The sequence below is a fragment of the Hirundo rustica genome, chromosome 7 (assembly GCF_015227805.2).
Source record: "Hirundo rustica isolate bHirRus1 chromosome 7, bHirRus1.pri.v3, whole genome shotgun sequence".
NCBI classification, from domain to species: Eukaryota; Metazoa; Chordata; class Aves; order Passeriformes; family Hirundinidae; genus Hirundo; species Hirundo rustica.
This window is the reverse complement of record NC_053456.1, coordinates 11,148,908-11,172,270: the sequence shown is the minus strand read 5'-3', so window position 1 is coordinate 11,172,270 and position 23,363 is coordinate 11,148,908. Positions and strand designations below refer to the sequence as shown.

The 23,363-nt window shown below is 44.3% G+C and overlaps 1 protein-coding gene across 2 annotated transcripts in view; it reads left to right on the top strand.

The window, feature by feature from the left end:
- The window catches only part of SLC15A2 (solute carrier family 15 member 2), an 83,070-nt gene that overhangs the window by 15,783 nt on the left and 43,924 nt on the right, over positions 1-23,363 (top strand). For both annotated transcript variants that reach the window (XM_040070459.1, XM_058421410.1), the window contains exons 3-4: positions 4,120-5,122; positions 5,906-6,104. In XM_040070459.1, the coding sequence (XP_039926393.1) occupies positions 6,056-6,104 (49 nt within the window). In that variant the 5' untranslated portion in view covers positions 4,120-5,122; positions 5,906-6,055. The remainder of the gene's footprint in view (positions 1-4,119; positions 5,123-5,905; positions 6,105-23,363) is intronic.

Sequence of the window (23,363 nt, the reverse complement as noted above, 5' to 3'; positions counted from 1 at the left end):
GACAAGGGAGATTTATGGTGCAGCAGCGTATGATGGGTTCATTTGCAGAAACAAGTGTTGAGGCTCAGCAGAGTCCTCCACTGCCTGGTTCTCACTGCTTGTGCACTCCCATTGCTCCACCAGGGACAGGACAAAGACCCAGAGGTTTGAGGTGTAGCAGCTGGTGTCTGGCATTGCTAGGAAAAGATCCAGAATCAAACACCCCCAGCTGACTGTTCCTTACTTCTCAGTCCAGCCCATGGCAGGTATTAAGGACTATGAAATCTGCTGGCCATAGTGGGGGTTTATTCCTTCTGTTAGGGTAAAGGAAATAAATTTCCTCTGCCACAGAAGACTGTGTGTGTAAGCTGCCTTGTGCAGTGTTTGCTGCCCCGAGCTCAGGTGTTGACCCCTGAAATTAACCCAGCTTTTCACCTGAGAAGAGCCTGACTGAGCCTGTGTCAGGGGAGAGTGCAGCCGCTCATTCTGCTCAGGTTGGATGATCTCAGATGTGCTGCAAGGCCAAAGCTGGTCAATCCATTCCTGCAATCAGGAGATCTGGTTTGGCTGAGGGTGGTTTGCTCATCTTGTTTCATGGGACAATCCACACTGGCCTGTAACTTGTGTCTGTGCCCTGTGAGGTGTTTTATGGAGGAGGGTATAAAACACTTCTACTCTGTTGTCATCATTATCTTGGTCCAGAGCCTGAGCTTTACCCAGAGAAGTGATCAGATTAAATCAGTTGTGTTACTAGAGCGCTCAAGTCCTCTAAATAATAAAGTGTAATGATATAGTTATTTTCAGCTGACAATGTCTAAGCACTTAAATTAGTTATTGTGATTTTGTGTGCTGGCGATTTCTTGCACTTCAGCATGTCCATGGCTTGCTTGTGTTCTGTAGTTTATTTAGCTGATAACAATGAATTAAATCAGCTTCCCAATAAGACAAACACTTACCTGTGTCTAAATACAAAACCCTCTGGGCTGTATTTACTCATTCCTGACCTCCAATGTGGGTTTAACCATTTACCTTTTGAATTTGTGGTTGACTGCAGGGACAGGTCTGCTCAGTCTAGTCCAGGTGCAGGGCAGGCAAGTTCATTGGTAAAGAAAGTGAAAAACAGTGGAAAGCAACTGAAGTAACAAGGAAATGCCTGGAGAAAGAAGACTAGATTTCTTTCCCTTGGCATTATGGCCTGGGATTTTTTTCATCAATGAAATGCAGTGCGTAGAAGTCTTTGGTGTTGAAAGTCTAGCTTTAATTCAGAAATGTCTCTAATGTACTGAAAAGTCATCCCATGGAGAGTGACAGCCAACAGTAATGTGGCCATGACTCACCCACTTCCTTGTGGTCTTTTCCCTTTCCCACTTCTGACCATGCATCTGGGGATGTTAGAGTGAGAAAAGAAAATTTTGCAGCCTGTCCAGTACTGCCTGAATGCTCCTCTTCCTCAATTATTTGAGGATAATGAAGGTAGAAGTTTCTTCTTTGGATTTATGCTGCTTTAGAATGTTAAGCCTTGGGCTGCTTTTGGGTACTTCTGTGTCCCATCAGCCATGTCCCATGTCCATGTAGGACAACTGCATAAATTTTTTAACACTGTCAAGGGAAAATTAAAAACATGGAGTATTTTGCTATACAAGTCTAATTTTTATTGTAGCAATGACATACGCTATTTTCTTGGGCCTGTATTATTTTTGCCTGAATTTGAAGCAGTTTTTTTTTAATAGTTTTCCATTGACTGACACAGGAGGCTACTTGTAAAATTATAATAGAGAAATTCAAATGTCACACTTTATAGAAAAATAAGACATTCATGCTGAATATCATAAATATGGAAATTTAGCCTTTGACAGCAAGAACAAGCTCAGCTGATTGTGGATGTTTCTGAGGATGCTTTTTAGCTTTGTACCCTTTCAACAGCATAGTCAGGACTGGACCTCCTACTTGTGTGTGTGAAATCTCCTTGTCTTTATTCCTGAGCAGCCAAGGCTACCCAACATTGATAACTGTATTCAGTATTCAATAAATAGTGTTTATTGTTGTTGGGAAAAAGTAATTCCCCTTCTGGCAGTGAAGAAGGTGTGACTTGTAAATAGAGGTCTGGGAGCAGTGCTGTGCCTGCAGATACAGCAAAGGTTTGACAAAAAGGCAGCAGAGCTGGATTAGGCACATGTCGGTGTGCAGGAGCAGAACAAGCCCATCAAAATGCAGGCTCTGCTTGCTGGAGCCACTGCCCTGGATGAGACCCTGCAGAAAGGAGGTACTGTGCAAAGGGACTCAAGTGCCAGATTTCCCAGCCAGGCTTACTAAGAGGGAATTCCCCAAATTATATGGGATGGGAAAAGCATGCTGTCTAAAGCTTTGATATAGTTTCAAATGTGAAATGTCTTTAAGAAAAATGTTGTACGCTGGCTGTGTTGTAGAGACTGAGATGCCCACTAAGGCTTGTCACACAGGTCACAGCTGTTTTCCTTTGAAAATTGCTTGTACTCAGAGATCAGTGTTCTTCCCAAGCATCACCACCCACCTGGCACACTTTTGCAGGTTCTCAGCTCTCGGTAGACTTTGCTCTCATCTCCCACCTGGGGTTCTCTTCGTCATTAATTTCCTCTGGAACAGAAGCACCTGAGCTGCAAACTCAGAAGCTGGAAGAGCTGGAGGAATGTTTGGGATTGTGGTATTTGCCATGTTGCTGCATTTTTCCCTCAGCATCTTTGGCTACAATTGGAGGCAGGCTGTTGATCAAAGTAAGACAATGTTTATCCTGGTAATGCTGGGGTATTTTTTAGTTATTCTTGTTTTTCTAACCCACCACTTTACTACCTGCTCTTTGTGCTGAGAAGCTGATTGAGGACATATCTTGGTCTCTTCCCTAATTTGAACTTGGCAGTGCCTACAGGCAGGGTGTGGAGAGGGCAAGTGAGCATTTCAGGTCCTGGTCCTTGGCTGCCAGTTTATGCAGCAACTCCACTGGAGAAGCCTCCATTTCTTAAATATAGGATTCTCACAGTAACTGCAGATACTGTGGATATTTCCTTGTAGCATTTATCTCCTTGATGTGTGCAGCCAGCTCCCTGCCTGAAGCCTGGCAGGCCCACTACTTAGTTGGGATATAGATGTTTAGTCTGTTTTAATCTGATCCTCACAAATCAGTCTCAGAAGCCATTTCTGCTGCCTTCCTCCCAGTGTCGTGCAGTTTGTCAATACTCTGCCTGCTGCTGGGAATTTAAAAAACATATATGTGTATTTTTAACCAAGCAGTCTCTGCTCTGAGGTCTTGGAGAGCAGAAACTGAAGGCTGTGTACAGGGAGGTGAAGCTGGAAAAGGGAGGAATATCCACCAGGATGCTTGCTGTCTCTGACTGACCCCATTGAGGACCTGCTCAGAGCCCCTGCCTTGTTTGGAGCCCATCACCTCAGTCATTGGGGAGCTGCTGGAACAGGCTGAGAACAGGCTGTGCTAGTGCCAATGGCGCTACACAAAAAGGCATTCACAAATAACGAAGCTCTGAAACACCCTGAAAATAAGTGTCAGCAGCTTGAATTGGGGTCAGCTGTGCTGTGCTGAGAAACAGGCTGGGCTGGGGAGCAGGGAAAAATCTCCCCTTCTTCTGCCTGCCTGGGAGAAGGGCCTTCCAAGGCAATGGGGAACACACCTGTTCCTGCTGACTGTCCCTGGGAAAGCCAGGCACTGACAGGGTCCTTAACCCTGCTGCAGATCAGGGTCTGGTCATCCTGATATTCCTCAGACCTCATGCAGATACCCAAAAAAGCATTCTCCCATCTGTGGAGTTTCGTTTCCTGAGGCTGTGGCAGGCAAACAGATGCTGCCCACAGACCAGCAGTTCATGTAGCCTCCTGACTGTCTGCAGTGCCCTGAACAGCCATGGACAAGTTACCACCTTGCTCTCTGCCTCAGTTTCCCTTTTTTATATCAGGATAATAACACCGCAGGGAGAGAGGAGGTGATAAGGGGTTTTGTGTCATTACGGCCATCACTGCTGAGGGGCTGCTGCTGCCAGAGAGAAGGGAGGTTGGTTTTGAGATTAAGGCAGAAGGATATTTACTTTTGCCATTCAACTAATGGTTGTCTCTGGCCATGTGACAATGCCTCTTAATGCTGTTCCCTTAAAACAGGAAGAAGGATCCCCACGAGGTCCAAACGGCACCGGGGCTCTTTAAGCTTACCTCTGTACCAGCCGGTCTTTGGTCCCCCTTGGAAGATGTCATGTCTCTGGCTAAAGGACATTCTTCAAGTCGAGCCCTAAGGACCCACCACAGCAGGCTATGTAAAACATTGGCTTTCCACAGACTACACTTGCTGCATGAGTCAACTTTGAGGAAAGTAGATTAGATTTTTAATACTGAACTGAGTGGGAGCAAAGCTTGCTCCTGTCTCCCAGGTATTGAATAGCAATTCAGCTGCTAAAGGACTTTGCCAGCAAAATTGCTCTGAAGTGCTGTGTGTAGGGTTGAGCCACCAGTGCTATCGGCTATAAGACATGAGGTGCAGACTGGAGAACATATGGGATGCAGTGTTGCTGTTCCCCACACTGGAGTGGTTAGTAAGTGTGCAGATACCAGCTGGACAAGTGTTCAGGATTCTTACAAGTGTCATCACCAAATGCTGTCTCCTGAAACCCTGGGGCTGCTTGGCAGCAAATAAAAGAGAGCAGATGCCCGTATGTTATTTCACTGGTCAAAGTGGGGAGAACAAATTAAAGTGCTTATTTTAGCACACTGAGACAGCTGTGCTCTTCTCAAGCCAGTTCCTGAGGACTCACCTATCCATGCATGATGGAAGGGAAAGAATCTGGTGTAGCAACAGCCAGTTAGCCAGAAGTGGAGGAGCTGGCAAAGGCTTCCTGCTGTGGAAGTCTTTGGATGACACCCTGGCAAAGACCCAGGCACAGATGGGAGCCCCAAACACTTCCTCCTAAGCAGTGTCAGTTGCCTTTCATGGGACTGTCAAGTGCCAAATGAGACGGGCTGCGACCTACACAATGGGGCATTTTAGGGCTCAGCTGCAGTGGGTGTCAAGTGCTGAGTAGGAGTTGTTCGCTGTTGTTTACGACTCTGAGTTACCATCAGCAGAGTGAACCTGGCTGCAAGAACAATCTTCAGCTGCTTCCCTGCAAAGGTAGTCAGTTACTTAGCCTGTAGAGGTTTTTAAACAGTACAGATGCATTAAGTATATCATGTTACTGTTAAGCCTTGGTGCACTCTGGAAATGTCTGGCATTGTTATTCTTCTGTTAGCAAAATGAGGCTTAGGAAGTTTAAGTGACCAGAATCCCAATAGATTCTGGAATGAAGAGAAAGTGGAAAGGTAGAGGTGTTGTCATGCTGTACCACAGGCATTAGAAGTGATGGTAGGATGTTCTTAACTGTGCTGCTTTATTTCTATCATAGCTCTCGTAATAGAAAGGAATTTGGAAACTGGAGAAAATGACACTTCAGCCTTAATAGATTCCAATAACCAAACTGATCAGAGGATGCAATCCCTCCCCTATATCTACATAGATGCTGAGCATATTTCCCTGTTTCAGCATCCAAAATACTGTATAGTGATTCTCAGTGTTTTCTTTTACCCCTTGCCTAGAGTAGTTTATATTTCACAGGCCATTACTTAATTAAATTAAACCACACCAAATCTAAGCTGAAGTTTCCCTTATTTGATGTTCAGGAGCTTACACTGGAATAAATTCAGCCTGTGATATGTGTTTTTGGGTGCTCCTGCACTTATTCCTCTGTGTTCCAGAGCTGGGAAAAGTCAGTCTATTAATGGATTTTAGTTTCCCAAGCAGTGTGTAACCATCTCCTGAAAAAGTTCTTATGGATCCACGGTCAATAAAAGGTTGCATGTGATTTTTACAAAGTGCTGACTGCTTTAAGACAAAAGAATAATTTCTTTTCTTCTCCAGGTGAAAACAGGTCCCACAGATGAAGTCCTTTGCTAACGGTCTCTCAGAAAATGTAAAGCAGACTCAGGAGATGAGCCCAAGTCACCTGACATCCCACCTTTGCCAAATTGCCTGCTTGCATTATGGGAAGGTTGGCAAGAAATAAGGGTAATGAAGCTGCCCAGCTGCCTGGAAGAATATCTCTGCTGCCATACAACAGGTAATCCTTTAGATTTAAGAAATGGCTTAACTTTTAAGGAGGAAATTTACAAAATATGTCATCTGAAGACATTGCCATGTTTAATGCATTTGCTGCCAGTGATTTTCTTTCCCTTGCTATACTGTTTACAGAGCAGCTGGTGCAGAGCTGTTGAGCTTGCTATTGAAGATGAAAGGCTGGTTGTTTTTCAAAGTCTTTGTGCCTGTTTGCTCCTAACTGGAGCTGTCAGTGTAGACGTTTTTTTATTTCCTTTATCACTGTAGGTCTGAAGTCCCTTCTTTAAAGGATTTCCTCAATCCAAAGAAAGATTTCTTTTGCTCTAAGTCCCAAAAGACCAGAAGGGTCTTTGCTCTTTTGTTTGGGCTGAAGACTCCACAGGCAATGCCAGTGCCTTCAAAGGGTTGCTGAAAACCTTTAACCTGCAGACAGCCAATGTCCCAGCTGAAGTCCTTTGATGAAGGCATGAGGAATTCAGTCTCATTTCTGTGGCCTGGGAATGAAAATGCCCCTCTTGAACTATATAGATGCAATGGAAAACTTCCAGTGACTATTAATTAGTGGTGTTTTCAATAGTACATAAAGATGGAGCTTTTCCCCTCAAAACAGCTACAAAGAGCATGTGTTAGGTACTGTACAAACCCTCACAGAGATGCTCCCTCAAGTTACTTAGAAGCCAAGTAATCAAGGCTACAGAATCTTCCCCATTCCAAAACCGAGGCACTAAAATTATGGGAGGTCAAGTCATTTGCCCAAGATCATGACAGGAAGATGAGACAAAGCTGAGAACCAAGATTCCTTAACAGCCTGATTTTCCTTTTGTGTGCCACCTCTCATGCACTGAAATGGGCTGACTTACAGGATTTTCTCTTACGTATAGTCTATCTGCCTGTAGTTCTGTTACTTTGTTGAGGGAGTTATCTTAGAAATCTTTCTCATCAGTCATTGAGTCCTCATGATTTCACTTTTTTGAAATGCTTTAGTCAATGAGTTTGTCTCAGAGAAGATCTGGTCTACAATGGCAGACTTAAAGGCAGTCCCTGTGATGCTCAGTTCAAGCATTCAGCCTTCCCACCCAGCCTGCACCACCAGGGTTATCAGTCACTCAAACAAATGCTTCTACCCAGCAACATCACCCAACTGGAAAGCAAGTCTACCCAGATCTCGTAATGAAGCTGTACTGAAAAGAACTGGATCCTGAGGGCTCTCCAAATGTTCCTCATCTGTGTACTCAAGTGACTTTCTCACTGATGAAATGTTCTTCAGCTAAATGTGCTTTTCATTTTTAAATGTGTTCTCTGTAAATGATCCACAAAAGTGGTTCCAACTGGTATTTTTCATGTTGCCCTCTAGTCCCACTGCCAACTCCCTCTCCTTGCTGACCAGAGTTTAGCCCTGGGGAGGAGCTGCAGCTGAGCTGATTGTGAGCTGTGTAGGGCTGAAAAGCCCATCGTCCAGCCGCTCTGATTTTAGCTGAATGAGAAACAGTCGCACAGGCACAGTGCTCACACTGGCCAGAGCAGATCTTGCTGTTCCTGTAGGGCAGTTGAAACACTGAGCCAGGACTGAATCGATACTGTGTGTGCTGAAACCAAAGGAAGACTAGCTCTAGGTGCATTTCCAGTGTTAATGGTCTCCACTTAGCAGAAATTGATGGCACCTGGCTACTAGGAGATCCAAGCAACTCTCTGCTTGCTCATATAAAATATTTTCTTCCTGGGTTATTTCTTAGGATAGTGTACACAGCAAAGCCCATGCATAATGCACACAAACTTCTTCCTTCTTTGCTGTTTGTGATTCACTAGAGAATTGAGATTAGGCATGCATGAATGTGAGGAGGGTGACATTGCTGCCAAAGAAAATTTGTGTTCTACATCTCGAGTTTCAGGTCACCAGAGAGCTGTGTAAAGAGTAACCAAAATGCATATAGTTATCACTGAAGGTGACTGACTCTTAGTAGGGCATGTAGTTCATGCACTCACTGTTATATTTAGAAAAATTGCACAATATCAGTGCAAAAAACATTCACCAAACCCAAAAGATAGCTGCAGTCACATGGTAAGTCTGTTCAGAACTGGAAAGTTAATGTGAATCTTACATTCTAGAGCACTGCCCTCACTTGGCTTTGTCAAACAGCCTGATCTAAGAATGGCATGAATTCTATATCTGATTCTGTTACCAGCTTTGCTGATTTCTATTCTAAAAAAAGGTTGTTGAATTTTATTTTGTAAATTTTAGCTTCTTCAAAAAATATCCCATGTGCACTAAATATATCATCTTTTGCCACAGAACCCTTTTTGGATTGATAATTAAGAGATTGATCACCCCCAGCAACAGACATAAACATTTAAACAGTACATAACTGTTCTCTGTACTAACGCAATAAAAGTGGGTTTACTTTTACAGTGGTAATTTTAGCAGGAGTCTAAATCAACATCCTGTTGATAATCAGACAAATCTTCCTTTAAAGAGAAATGCAGTGCAAGTGAGCTTGTTAGTATTATGGGCACATTATTGTCTCCACTTTCCTCAATCAGCTTTTATTCATGCTTTTACAATAGGTGTAAATTTTTATATTTCCTTAGGCAAGCAGAAGGATGAACTGAACATCTAGAAGATTACTTAAAATAGGTTATGGTGATAAGAAATAGTCAATCCTGTACAGTGTTGAAAAGGTCAGTGGATTAGAGTGCTGATTTCTGCAAATGAGCAGCCCTGCTCTGCTGTGGCTGGCAGGCCGCTGAAAAAGAAAAAAAAATTACAGGGCGGGGGTGGTGTGTTCAAAAACTGGTGGGGTGTTTTCTGTATGGACATGCTAGGGAATTTGGGAAGGAGAATGGTGGGGAAACATTTCTGCAGTATGGGGCACAACCAGTGGGTGAATGGGGTCTGAAAGAGGAATTGTGTTGTGTGAGGTTGAGGACTTGCTCCTGTGTCAGACCCAGGCTCCCTCAGCCATGCCTTGTCTTCATCCCTCAGCCCTGTTCTGCCTTGTAGCTATAGGAGAAGTAAGGAAACCCAGGGAATGGGTTTGTACCTTGGTGTGTGATACAGTAACAAAAGCTGCTCTGGGTCGGATGCTATCAAGCAGCACCAAAAATGTAGGACAGCCAGTTTTATTTTTCCATTCTCTTGACATTGTGCTTTAAAAAGTTGAAAGAAATCAGTCACATATTTCTGGGCTAAAATTTCATGAGTGCTCCTGTCAAGGACATGCTTGTTGCTCCACATGACTATTTCCAAGCTGCACTGGCTTGTAACATGGTGGCTACTCTCATTTGCATTGCTTCCAAGGTGGAGCTTTTGTTTTTCCTGTTTTCTAAGTCCAGCTAAAGGAGTGTGGATCAGCCACATGATGCCCGTCAAGCCTCTCTGTAGAAACTCTAGATGGATTTGTCCTTGTGGTTGATGTGAGAATCATCCCTTTCCTTATTTAATGACTGTAATTCCTGTTGGTGCCAGGGAGCCAATCTATTCACTTGACTATCTAGACAGACTTGTTAATTATGATCCTTTCTGCTCTTTTAAAATAGTACCTTGCTATCCTCTTCTGAACCAAGACACTCCTAACTCAGTTTGGATGCTCCATGCAATGTGTTGGTCATGCCTGACTGTTCTGTGTGAATGGCTGCACAGCAGAAAATGCTGTGGTCCTGAGGGTGGCCCATCTCAGACAGGAGTCACTGCCCTGTATTTTCCTTTCAAGCCACCCTGCCATCTGACTGCTGTTTTTGTAAACTCATGAAATTTGGTTGCAAAGTGCTATCATTCCAATTTTCAAGCAAAAGGAGAGAAATGGTGGCGCCAGATCCAGCGCAACATTAACCAAAGGTGATGACGTGCATTACCTTATTGTTGGCCTTTTTATCTCTGGTCCTTTTTTTTTTTTTTTTATGACTGGCAAGATGACAATAAGTCAGCTAAGGTTGACTGCTCCTTGCCTGAAGGGCCGTGAGAGTGTTTCAAGAGATGGCTTTGCAATGGCTTCTCTTTTAACATTTTAAATGCTAAGCCTTGTATATTTGCCAGAATGCAAGATTCCTCATAAATCAGTTCTTAACAGAGCAAGTTCAGATCCTATGGTAGAAACAGCCTCCTTTTCAACCAACAGAGATGGATTCAGCCATGATCTGGCTTCTCAGGCCTGATAAAACTTGCAGGAATACCTGTTCCTTGAGCAGAGCCTGCACCTTCTTTATTTGTTTGGTCAAATGGTTCTCCTAGCAATGATGGAATGGGTATAGCAGCCTGGTTTGCTTTGTCCTGGAGAGCTGTGTCTTCAGACACTCTTACCTCATATTTTCTGCACTCAATGACAGATGGGCGTGGCTTTGGTATCTGCTTGCTTTTTTCTTGGGAAGTCAAATGGAATCAATAGCTCATTTTAGGTGGGCTGCTGGATTGCTGCTGAAATGCGGTGCAACTGTACTTTGTTATGAGCGCAGAAATGCAGGGCTGATTAGCTTACCCATTAGGGCTAGAATGAGCATGGAGACTTCCACAGCTTTCAGGGAGGAAAAAGACCAGGGAAGAAGAATCTGTGGATCAGTGGCCTTTCACATACTGAAGAACAGAGAGGCAAATCTGTCTCAGCTGATAGCCCATCACCATGGTCTTGGAGTGACTAGTAGGACAAGCACTCTCCAGCTACATGCTGGGAGCAAAAGCTTCATTGAGCTTCTGTTGTGTGCCCTGAAGCCAAAGAATATTTATTTCATGGAGAACTCAGTGCTAGGAATGACCTTTCGTATCATATCCTTTGGGGCAGGTGCTTGGCTCTGGTGCTTTGTGTAAGCCCATCCTTTGTCTTGGTTTTGGCTTTCTTCCTGTTTCTGGCTCACCTTGGTTCATCACATGTCAAATTACTTTCATCCTTGCTGCCTGCCAGGGTGGGGCAGGGGCCAAAAATACAGTAGAGCAGAAGGAGCTGCACACACAGCTTTTACTGACAGATAGAGCTGTGCAGTCCAAGGGAGCCTGGTGCCTTCAATGACTCCTGCCTAAGAAAGCCCTTTGTGACTTGTCCTACAGAAAGGTGTTAAGTGATGCAGCCTTGCCTCTCTCCAGGCCATCCATCCAGCCTCAGATGGAGAAGTGAAGCTGCTTACTGTGCCATTTAAGCTATATTTGGCCATCCTGCCAATTGGGCAAACCTGCTTCCCCTCTCTGGCTTGCACGTGAAAAACAACTGCCTCAGGCACTCACCCAATGCATCTGCCACAGCTTTCACTGGCATGGGCAGAGTCATCTGTTCTGCATGAATGGGGCTGACCAGCATCTGGCAAATCTCTGCACCACTAGGATCTGTTGTAAAGGGCAAGTGACCAAGTACTCCAACTGCACAGCTATAGAGCGGAATTTAGTAAGCAATGGCTCTGCCCTGGCATGGTTACTTTTGAGCTTTCAGCTCGAATGAGTTGGGCTCCTTCCCCATTTAAAACCACCTGAATCCACAGTGTCCAGCAGAGTCACGGTATCTGTCACACAGGCAGGTTTTTGGGTGCCTGTGGCTTCAGATTCAGTGGCTCTGGCAGCCAGCACACAGCTGAGGTATCTGAGAGTCTGCTCCAGTGAGGCAGGGCTGGATGGGGTGCACAGGTGGGGCAGATTTGGCCTATGCAGGTAGCAAACAGCCACTCTTTTTGCCCTGCCCTTCCTTAAAGCAAACATAACTCTAGAGCTTGACCTTGGCTGACTGGAAAATGAACTGTGTTCACTGAAGAGGCAGCTGAGGCAGTGTAAAACGGTGTTGTCACTCACTGCATGCGGTTTGTCTGGGCCAGCCCTCCATTAGTGAGATGCAGAAGTGGAAGGAGTGTACACTGGCAATGCAGTTGTCTGTCTCTAGAAGATCTGGAAATTTAACAGTCTCTGAGCCTTAAAGATGCTCATTTTCACCTCACCAGAATGTCTGAGATTTAGAAGATCTTCCTATCCTGAGGCAGAACAAACTGCCTGTGTTTTGAGAAGAATGAAAACATGAAAAATATAGCTTTAGTCAGTCAAAATGTTTTTGACATGTTTTGTTTCAATTGTAAGCTTTTATGATGTGTTTGCAGATTTTTTTTATCTGCAACAACTAAAATCTTTGAAATGACGTATTTGATTGATGCTGAAATTTCATTCTCTCTCTGATTTCATATATAAAGATAATCTTCTCAATTCCTTTCCCTACAAACCCATATTTTTCACAGGTTTAAGTGAATGCCTACTTCCTGCTTAAAAAAAAATCAGTTGGTGTAATGTAAATCTGCTTAATTCAATTAGAAAGAGCTTGTGAGGAGCAAAGTCAGGGAATTTTATCTCCTGTATGATAAATGGTGTCAAAGGGGTTACCACTGGATATAAAGTTAACCCGGGAACTAGTTTTTCCTGCCTTCTAGCTCTGTTTTAAAAGCTGGTAATTCTATCTTTGGTTAGAGTCAGGAAATCACTGTAAGAAGCCTCACAAAGCGCTTAGAGATCATTCGATCGTGAGGCAGCAAGCAGACATGAACATCCCAAGGTTTTACAGTCCTAACTGCAAGCAAAGACATTAGCTTCTCATCCAGTGGCAGTTGATTCCAAATCCCTCTAAAGGGCTGCAAGAAAATGTAGGTTATTGAGCTTTATCCTCAGCTAAGTCTCTCCTCATACTAGGTATTGTAGCTACTTGACTACAGCATCATCGTGGTGCACAACCTGCTGCTGGGCAGGACAATCCCTGCTCTGCTGCTGGCACATTAAACTGTCTGGATGTACACATATCCATGTGCATTTTGATGGTATGTGACACCTGTAATCGTTTGAACAGTTCACCCTGAGGAGGGTTGAACTGAGGTGCAAGGGAAGCAACCCTGCCTGGCCAAGATGCAGCAGAGGAAATCTCTGCTGTAACCAAGAGTAACAAACCACAGCAATTACCCAATTAAAGCTAAGCCCCTCTTTAATCAAGACAGTCAAGTTAAGAGGCCCTTGGGATTTTTGTAAGAAGGAGGAAGTCCTAATCATTGCAAAGGGAATTGCTTCGTTTTCTACCAGGTTTGAAGTTGCCTCTGAACTTGTAGATGCTAATGTAGAAAAAGAGAATCATTAGTTTTTAATGAAGAATTTGCTCCTTGGGAGGTGTGGGGATGGACTGAAAGCATTCCGCTGTACAGTTTAGAGTTCATTAGTGCACCCATCAGGGAAAATGTGCGAGAAAAGTGAAATCAGATGAATATTCCTTATTTAACCTCCAAACCAGTAATTTGGGAAAAAAAAAAAAAAGGCAGTTTCTTCTAAATCTGAGTTCCAGGTGACTGCTTTTTATCTGAGCTCCATTCAATTATTCCCCTGCTAAATTTTCATGAAATAGGCTTTTTGCTCCAGCAGACACTGACTCCCTGAGATCATTTCAAAAGCAAAACATTCTGGTTTTATTAGTAATGATCCATCTTCCACCCTGGTGCTATGAGAGGCTTGAGGAAGGTGTTTGTGACTAGGTGTCAATTTTCTGCACTGAATCCCTGTTTTTTCACTGGTACGGGGGTGGGCAGGATGAACTGGTTCCTGCTTGTCTCCATGGCTGTGGTTACAACAGGGTACAACAGAAAGTCATGAGAGCAGTGATTCTGCCTCCAGACAGGTCAGGAGGCAGTGTCCCTGGCCTCACACTCACTGCTCAGGCTTCTAGCTGGATTCCTCTCACCCTCATTCCCACTGCAGAGAGGAAACTCTCTTTGGGCTCAGTTATGGTAATTTCTTCCTTCCTTGGTTGTCCCATGTGATTCATTCCCAGCTTTTATTTCTATGTGGCAACCACCAGACACAATTTTTCTACAGGCTCCTGTTTATTCTGGACTTACACATGGCAAGTTTCCTGCACAACTCTTTTTAAAAACACAGATTTATTTGCTTTTACTGACTGGCTAAAACAGCTATTCTGAAAACCCATAGGGATAGAGCATTAGGGGCAGACAAATGTGATGAGCTGGAGCTGCTCCACATACCAAGTGCAGCTGGTTGAAAATAGCCTTGACCTTTTTATAAACTGGAGTGTTGTTCGGCCCTGTTTTCACTGACCTGACTTATTAATGTGCTGAGGGGACTGGGCAGAACTGCCTCAAACATTTCCCAGGTGACTTTTCTTGGGGCATGTTTGCCTTGACAGATTTCTTCCTGTGCATGAACTCCGAGGCAGAAGGAATCTTTTACAAAGATTTTGTATTACTGTCTATGATTTTCATGAAAAATTGAGCCCCCTTCATGTTACTTTGCTTCCCTTTTTTCCTCTCCTGGGTGACCTCACAGCCATTAGTGCCTGAGTTCCAGCCTTTATGTACCTTATTTCCTCTCTCTGCTGTCTCTGGGGAAGGCTCTGTATCCCTGAGCCAGCCACAAGAGGTTGGGATGCTTGTACTGCAGTCTGAAGGGCTGTTCACATGGCATCATCTGACTGGGACCTATCTAGGTCTGTAGAAGACCCCAGAAATCTGGGATTCCCTGCCAGAAGCAGCAATGGAAACAGCAAGCTTGTTTTGGGACTTCCAGGCTTCCCAGCACAGAGGCAGGAGCCTGGAAGCCCGCAGGAGCCTGGAAGCCCGCAGGAGCCTGGAAGCCCCCATAATCCAAGGATTTGCAGGGTACTCACTGTGGGAATGAGTTGGGTTCCCTAGGCAGCCAGAGGCTACTGAGGTCTGTGACCCAGATATCCTAACTCCAGTGCAGTCCTGCCAACATCCAAGGAGGAAATTCTTCCTATCAAGCCATTTTAATACAGGTTTGGCTTCACAGGCAATGCAGAGAGGAGAATCAGGCCTTTAATTTCAAGGGATGCAATGGCATTTTATCATGTCCTCTGAATTATTCTGCCACAAGCATCTTGAATGTCTGGTTTATCTCCTCTAAAATGATCCATGCACTGCTCATCAATCATCCTTATTTCACAACTAACATGCCACAGGTGGTTCAGCAACCTGAGCATTTGGATGAAATGACAGTATTTTCTGGAGCTCTGTGCCTGAACCAGGGAGAAGCTGCTAGTGCATTTGAGATGTTTGGGTGCTGTGGAGATGGAGCATGGAGTGCTTGGGTCGATGGCCGGTCAGCCACCTAAGTCAGGCTCTGTCCTTCTGCATGCCAGCTCTCAGGAGCAGCAAATTTCAGCTTTGCAGTAGATTATGAAGGCAAGACTGAAGCAAGTGAAAACTTGCTTTCCTTCTCAGTTAAAACAACTCAAGGTTACTTTGCCTTAGGAACACAGGTCTACCTGCCTGGCTTGCTCCTATTTCACTGCAACCTGGACTTGAACAGCAAAGTGATCCTTGCATGAGTAGAAACTGGGGGTGCCTGAGAAATGTTCACCACTCACAGGAGGACTGGCTTTTTTGAGAAATTGCTTGCCAATCACCAAAGCCTAAATCTAATTTTAGGCATGAGGCTGAATATGAACTCTTGGAAAACATATGGCATCAATTCTGCTTACTGATCAGTTTTGATAAGTTGGCTTGATATAGTCAAATCATTTGAATTGCTTTCCATTTCCCAACAGGGAATGTGAAAAAAGGAGGAAACTCCAGGGCTGAGAGACCAGGTCTGGCCAAGCTAGGTCCAATGTACCTGTTTTAGCTGTCTATCCTCCCTGTATGACCAGCTGTTTATTCTGGAGCCCTGCTCTGGAACACGTGCAAGTTGGGAAGGGACCTCACCAATAACTCTGCACTTACAAAGCTGCTGAGTGGTACAGAAAATAGAAAAGACTATGCTGAAATAGATGAATTGATGAAGTAAAGAGTTAATGAATCCTCAAGAAGCTTTAAGTTTGTATAGAGAAATCAGAGAGGGGAGGTTCACCAGTACATTTCTCTGGCCAAGCCCACAGATGAAGATTAACTGGAAGCCTCCAGGGACAACAAACAGAACAATGTTCTTGTGAGGCCAAGAGTTTGTTTTGCCATTTGTTCTCTGTACGTTACTATGGAATACAAGTGCTGCTGTGGGTACAAGAAGAAATAACCTCACACCCTGCATTTATCTCGGACACATCCTGGAGTTTAAACAGGTCATAGTGCTCTTCTTTTGCACTGGAGAATTTCACTGCTTTCTCCATGGAAATCCCTCCATCTGGGGACTCTCTGCCGACACCTTTGTTTGAGACTCTGCACAGAGATTTCCGTAAGTAACGTGCTTGGATTGTGCTCCTGTTCTTTCCGTGTTCCCTGGCTGGGAGTGCTCGAGCAGACAGACATCGCATGCTGAACGTTGGTGGGAGTGGGCTTTTTGGAGGCAATTGTCCAAAATATCCATGCAAGAGCTTCAGAATGAGAGTTGTGCAAATCTGCACTGCGAACCTGTTTCTAAGATGTATACTCATCCAGGTGGAAATCTGGGAAGCATACAGTGTAACCTACGTGTCCTGTTGTGCCTGTATTGCAGGTCACTAATGCTGTTAAGTACCTGACATGGTTTGCAGAAACTACTTGACAAATTGTTCTGAAAAACATATAAGCCTAAGGAAAAAAAATGCCTCTATTCATAGGGGGGAAATGAGCAAGGTGCTATTAATTTTTATGAATTAATCACCCATCTTCAGATCTGACAAAATACTCAGAGGAAGTTGGAGTCTCTTTTTGCTCTATTTTCAGCTGGTGCTTGAAGCAAAAGTGTCAGAAATCTCTCTGCAAAGCCTGTTCTAATGAGATTTCCAGCCAGTTTCATGAATGAAGTTGGTTTGGATTAACTGTGAATAAGTTCTTGTGCAGAGAACTAGCAAAGCATGGGTTCATTGATCACAGACACTTCTGTGTATGGTGTCTGACCCAACACTCAATAAAGGCAATGAGAAACCCACTGAGGCAGCTTATCCAATACCTGTGGAGCCTCTTTGCAGTTCCAAAGCAGCTGGAGTCAGCTATTCCTAGACACTGGAAACTGGATGGGAGGGAAATTTGCTTATGGTCTATTCACCTGATTTATGTGGGTTTGCATCAGGCCCAAGGAAAAGTTCTCTACACCATACACTGCTCATTTACAAAATTGATATAGCAGATGAGACCCAGTAAGAGTCAAGCTCTCATCTTTTCCTCCTCCTGCTCTGATGCCTTATTTCCCATCAGTAATTTACAGGAATGGATGCCTACTCCTTCTGGGATTGTTTAACTGTGGGGACAGTTCCAGGGCTGTCCCCTGGGCTTGTCTCCACAAGTAACAGGTTTTTAAGTTATGCCTCTCTATTGATCCCCCGTCTGAACAATTAGCAGTGGTGCTGACTCTGAGTCCAAAGGCGTCTGCAATCAACCCCACAATGATATTCAAGGAGAGCACTGTTTTAGAAGGCTGCCTCTCCCGAAGTGTGCTGTTTGTTTTAAATGTGACAGGCTACATGACAGGACCTGAAACAGAGACATTTGAGGAACTTTGGGAATTTCTGATTCTTGAGCCTGAGGCAAAGCCATACTTCCAGACTTTTTGGCTTGGGAGTCTCTGATTCAAACACACCATTTTCACCTCCTATCCATAGCTTTATCATTCCTGCAGAATAATCACAGTTTTTAAGATGCCTGCCTTGATATAACAATGCAATTCTCTGCATGACAAAACCTTAAAAATCTGGTGGCTGTTAAGTAAAAATTATTGAGAAGGTTTGTTTCATTTGAGGTATCATTAACTTCCGCGGTGCTGTAAGAAGAACAGCTCAGCTTCCCTAAAATTTGCAAAGGAATTTTTTTTTTTTTTGTTATGAAGCTCACTTTGCCTGCTCTGCAAACTCCAGCTAAGGCTCCTGGGAGGTCATATTTTCCGGAAGTGAAAATCCAATACTGACTGTCTGATGGGGCATCAGGGCTACCAATTCTGCTTGTGAGGCTGTGTGAGAAGCTAAAATGTGCATTGAGAAGTAAAAGCACTGACTGAATGATCTTTCAGGAGCACTGGACTCTGTTCTTGTTCCTGTGTAAGAATTCAATGTGTTCTGTGTGTTTTCTGCACAGCCTTGAGGTGGTTGCTCTTCTCCTTGTCCTCACATTGGGCTCGGTTGCTAGACCACTCTTGCCTAGGTGGAAGAGAGTAGGAGAGGTCAGGCCTCCCACTGCTTCTTCAAGCAGCCTGGACAGCCCCAGGGCTGGCAGGACTTCTGCCTGGAGTGATGGGGGTCAGCAAAGAGCCAAGGCAGCAGGGCACTGTGATCTTTATCTCCACGCGTGCTGTCACTGCGCCCCCATGAAGCTGTACCACCAAACTGCCCGTGGAGCCAAATGCCAACAGGATGTGGGACCTACAGGGAGCATCCTTCAGGCACTGGTTTTCTGTCAGAGCTTTTCTTTTAGAAAGTGGATAGTCCTCTGTCATTTCTCAGCCTAGTGGCAAAGTTACTGGGGCTGGCAGCCCTCAAATTGGGGGCCGATGCAGGAAGACAGGTTGGAGTGATTAGGGTCAGATGGTATTGCCATAGGGGCAGTTAATTGAGGGGGTATCAATAGACAGCAGGCCACCTCTCTAATTTTCCTTCCCTGCCTGTTGTTTAACAAAATTATTGAGAGAAAGGCTCTATTAACTATACTTTTGTCTTTAATTCTGCAATGGCAGTAAAAGCCAGTTTAGGAGAACCCTTGAATACAGGACAGAATTGGTTCTGTAATAATAATAATAACTTGCTTTCCCTCTTTGAAAATAAATATGGTTCTTCGTAGAGAGATTTACCTCTTTCTGACAGTCAATCAGGCAGGAAAATTTGGGCTCTGAGTACTTGATTAGAGTAACTTTAAGGAAAATTGCCTTCCTGAATCAAGTAAAGATCCATTAACCTGATGAAACAGGGTTTGCTTATCTGAGAGGTAAAGACTCATAACACAGCTTGGACTGCATTAGATGAGGCCTCTTTTAGAACAGAAAGTAATAAAAACACCATCTGTCATGTCTAGTCAATCAGACCTAGTATAAGAGAGGAATTATTCCTCTGACTTTACCATTATAAGATCATCTGTTTGTTAACAATGGAAAGTGTCAGGAATGCTGAAAACTGGTTTTATGCCTTCAAATTATTTCTATCTGCCTTTATCTTGGAGGGAATTAATATTAATCTGAAAGAAATATTTCTAGATGAATAGAATGCCAAGCCATTCCATGTTGAGTCTCTTCTGATTTATTATTAGAGGTAAAACTGACTGCGAGATAGAAGAAAAAGTGCCATGTACACTTTTCTTCTGAAAGTGATTATTTCTATAAACAAATTGCTTGCAAGTTGCTGAGCACTCAAAGGTTCTTTGAAGCCAATTGAATGTATTCAATTCACTCAAGTGGCTGTCTGCATCTTAAAGGACTGGCATGGCTAGATCTCATGTAGCATAGGTGTAGCTGGAGGTTGTGGAAGAGGTGTGGATTTTTTGGTGTGGATTTATCCAAGTTATTAAATGTTGTCACTAATGGATTTCTCTGACAGTGTGGTCTCCTCTGTTTACTAAGGAGCACTTGGAGACATGAAAAGGCTGAATGCCAGACAGCAAAGACAGCTGTGGGCACCGGAGGTGGAAAGTGTGGTGGAAAGCCCGTACCAGTGTATCCCCAGCACCACTGTGCACCAGCTGGGGTGGAAACACAATCCCCACTTGTGATACAGCACAGATAACACTGAGTGGATGTATTAATATACACAATTGCCTTCTGCTTGGGTATATGCCTTGCTGCTGCCCAGGGCATTCAGCACTGCTCTATGGCTTCTGGGTGGCCACAAGCTGGGGAACACCAGAGTGGGTTTTGTGTGCCCAAGGTAAAAACCATTTCTTTGTTCAGGGTTGTTGTTTGCATGAGAGAAACACACAGAGTTTTTGCAGGTATGTGATGCAGAACTCAGCTGTTGTGTGGTGGGCACAACCCCATGCAAAAGGAAGGAGACAGGCTGGGGATAGAGGAGGATTAAAGCAAATGCCTCATTCAGTTATCAATCACAGCCAGAAGATGTGCTCCAGTTAAGGTAATGAGACTGGAGATCTTGGGGGAAAGTTGGCTGAGCCGAAGGAAGATAACATGTGCTCTGGGGTGACATCAAGGGAAGGCTGAGCACTCCTCATCCCACTGATATCAGGTGGATCAGTGGTGCCACTCATCTCCTAGGATAAAAGGACCTTTTTTTGGGAGTTAGCATAAGGATGAAGAGTCACAGATGAATTCTTCCTCCTGTGAGAGTATAACCCTTATCCCTGCCAAACTCTGAGGGGCTTTGTCATGAATGCCAGTGGAGAACAGACTGCCCTGGGCACAGGATGGCCAGAACAAAAAGAATTATGCTACAAAGTGTTAGGGTCCCTGGAGACCCAAACTCTGTATGGTTTGATCAACATTAAAAAAAGCAAAAATTTCTCTAATTGTGTGCCAGTTCCTCTGAGACCTGATGCAGGGAAAACCCACATGACTGCACTTCCCCCTGGAGCTGGTGAGAGCTGCCCCCACTCACTGTGTTAGCAAATTGATCCCCATGGTCACCGCAGGGGGAGGCTGAAAAGAATGGATGGCACTGCAAGCTCGTTATGAAAGTGCAGGGAACCAGAGTTAATGAATCTTGGACGAGCCTCTAATCTGCCTGGCCCTTGGTGTGGTGGTAGAGGAAGCTGGGTGGGGAGGATCTGATTAACATCTCAGTGGAAATGACAGACCGTAGAATGCAGAAGGTCGTATCATATCTGTCGGTGCTTGCATCTGGGAGGCGCCACTGTCAGAGAGCTGAGATCTCTGTGGATTAGATCTGGAAGGTTTTTTTCATCAGAGCAGAGGTATTTTTGGGATTTACATGTTCTTTGTCCCTGGCAGCTTGCCTTGATGAAATACTGATTACACAATTGCAATCTGACTTAAACCATAGTCAAAGAATCAGCTGTGTGCTGGGTTATGGTGAGCACACCCTCTCTGTGATGGCAAAGATGTGAAATTGTTCAGTGCATTATGTCTCCTGATGCAGGAAAACTTGCAGAGAACAACAAACAGGCTGTTTACTGTGGTCGTATGGAAAAAAAGAAAAAAGTTGGAAAAACTGTAAATCATACCTTCTTAGATTTTCTTAGTCCAGCAGCCAGATTAACGAATTAAACCACTTGCTCCAGATGTACAGGAGATTATGCTGCTTGGTGCTTTTTTTATGGGTAGTGCAGTTAAGGTTGGGGAACTTGAAATAAGTGCTCAAGGGCCTGACAAGCAACGTAGTCAGAACCAAATCCCAGGGTCCTGCTGTCACATCCTGTAGCCCCTCCTTCACTGCCCAACAGACCCCCCCGCCCATGTTCCAGGCATCGCTGTGAGCTGGCTGTGGGGAATACAGCAGCTGTAGGATTTCTGGTTTTTCAGTACCAACTGCCTCACTGAAGCCAGTTAAAACAGCATTTTACTCAGGAGCAGGGTGGGAGAGGGAATAGGACACACCACCAGAAGAGAGCTACTGGTCAGCTGAGACATCAGTACAGAAAGAGAAATTTCCAAGGCAGCATCTGTCCCAGAGGCTGGAAGTGAGCACGGAGAGTAGGGCAATGCACCCACGGGGTGGCTGAGACACTGCTGACATGCAGACAGCAGCAGACTGTGATGTCTTCAGTGGCTGAGCTGTCCCTCAGAGCCTGTGGCACAAGAGATCAGTAGCTGTTTCTCACTTGCTCTGATAATACTGCAGGGGGGCAGCTTAACGGAGAGTGCTGGGCTGGCATGCAAGAGGTTTCAGCGGAGTCTACCTTCATCAAGATGTTTCTTCCTTCTTTTGCTGCTTTTCGAAATGGAGGTGCTGATACCTGCTCAGCGAGATGCCCTGAGACCTGCTGCTGAAAGGCACTATGTGAGATCCTGCTTCTGAAACCACCAGGGAGAAAATGTTCTTGGGACGCCAGATGGTCCTCAAGTGTTTTTCCAAAGTTCTGCCTCACCACATACACCTTTCTTCCAGCTGTAGGGAAGCACCTCCCACCTTCTCACACCAGGAAGGGGATGACCCAGCCTCAGCTCCAGGCAAGTGGACTGGGTAAATGTTTAGACTTTTCTGTTTCCAGGCTCTCTCTGATAGTCAGAAGTCTTGAACAGAGAGCTTGAGTTGAGCCTGAGCCAGACAGGTATCTCAGTACCAACAGGTACCTGAGGGACAAACACACCTTGTGACAGGCAGAATTGGTTGCTTACACCTGAGAGAGACAAACAGCACTGAGTTAGAAACTGAGCTCACATGCACTCGCACACCTATCTTGGCTCTCCTTTTCTACATTTGTTTTTTTTTTCAAAACAGTCTCTCTGTTGCTGACTTCGCATACCTGTGTGACAGGTAAAAATAGCTATTGTTTCAACTAGGAACTGTCTCTAAGCAGTGAGCAGCATTCCTCAAATGCCTTAAATAAAGGGGGAACAAAGGACTATAATGTAGGGCAGAACATAGAAACATCCCTGGAACTGGACATGTTCCCATTGCCTGGAGCACCTCTATGTACATTCTCTATGTCTTGAACTTAATGAAACCAGTGCTACCAGTCAGTACACGGTGCCTTGTACCATAGCAACAAGTACATCTTAGAAGTGGAGGGGAAAGTAGCTAGAAAATAATTCAAGAGGTCCCTTAGCCCATCTCCTGAACAGTTAAATTATTCCTATTTTCTGTGCAATATATAGCTTTCCTTGGTATTCACTTGCTGTTAATCAGTGGTCTGTCCTGAAAGATCACAAGTTTTATTCTAGGACCAGCTTCCATTTTTTTTTTTTTCCCAGTGGTTTTGTGATACTCTCATCTTGAGAGCCTAGAATGTAATTTAAATTCATGGTTGTGTCTTGTTTGTGCTGCGTTTTCTTCATTTCCTGCCTCAGCTCTCTCATGCCCTGTGTTTTGCTTGAACATTCCCTTCAATGAAGAGAAAAATCCTAATTTTTCCTTGCTATGATGGCCTCTTAAATAATTGTTGAGAAAGAAAAGCCTTTCCTCTTGTGTTCTCCCTCTCTCCCTGCTCCAATCTTCTAATATAAGTCACAAGCATTACCAAGTGAAGCTTTTTATTTTTCCCAACCACTATTCTCCCTCCAGCTTTTCTTCTCTGTTGCATTGTCTGGCCTGTAGTGCTCATATGTCTTTTCTGCTTGTTTTTCACAGTGCTTGCCCAGATTCTCACGCTGCTGGCTTTGCCATGCTGTGCTTTGTACTTATCTATGCTATATCTTATAATATGAATAACACTGCCTGGATCCTAGCCATACTTCCTACATTATAGATTTAAATTCTTCTTACCATCTATCTTTTCTTTAATATCTCTTCTGTGCACAGCCTGCTCTTTTGTAGCCATTATTAAAGTTTTG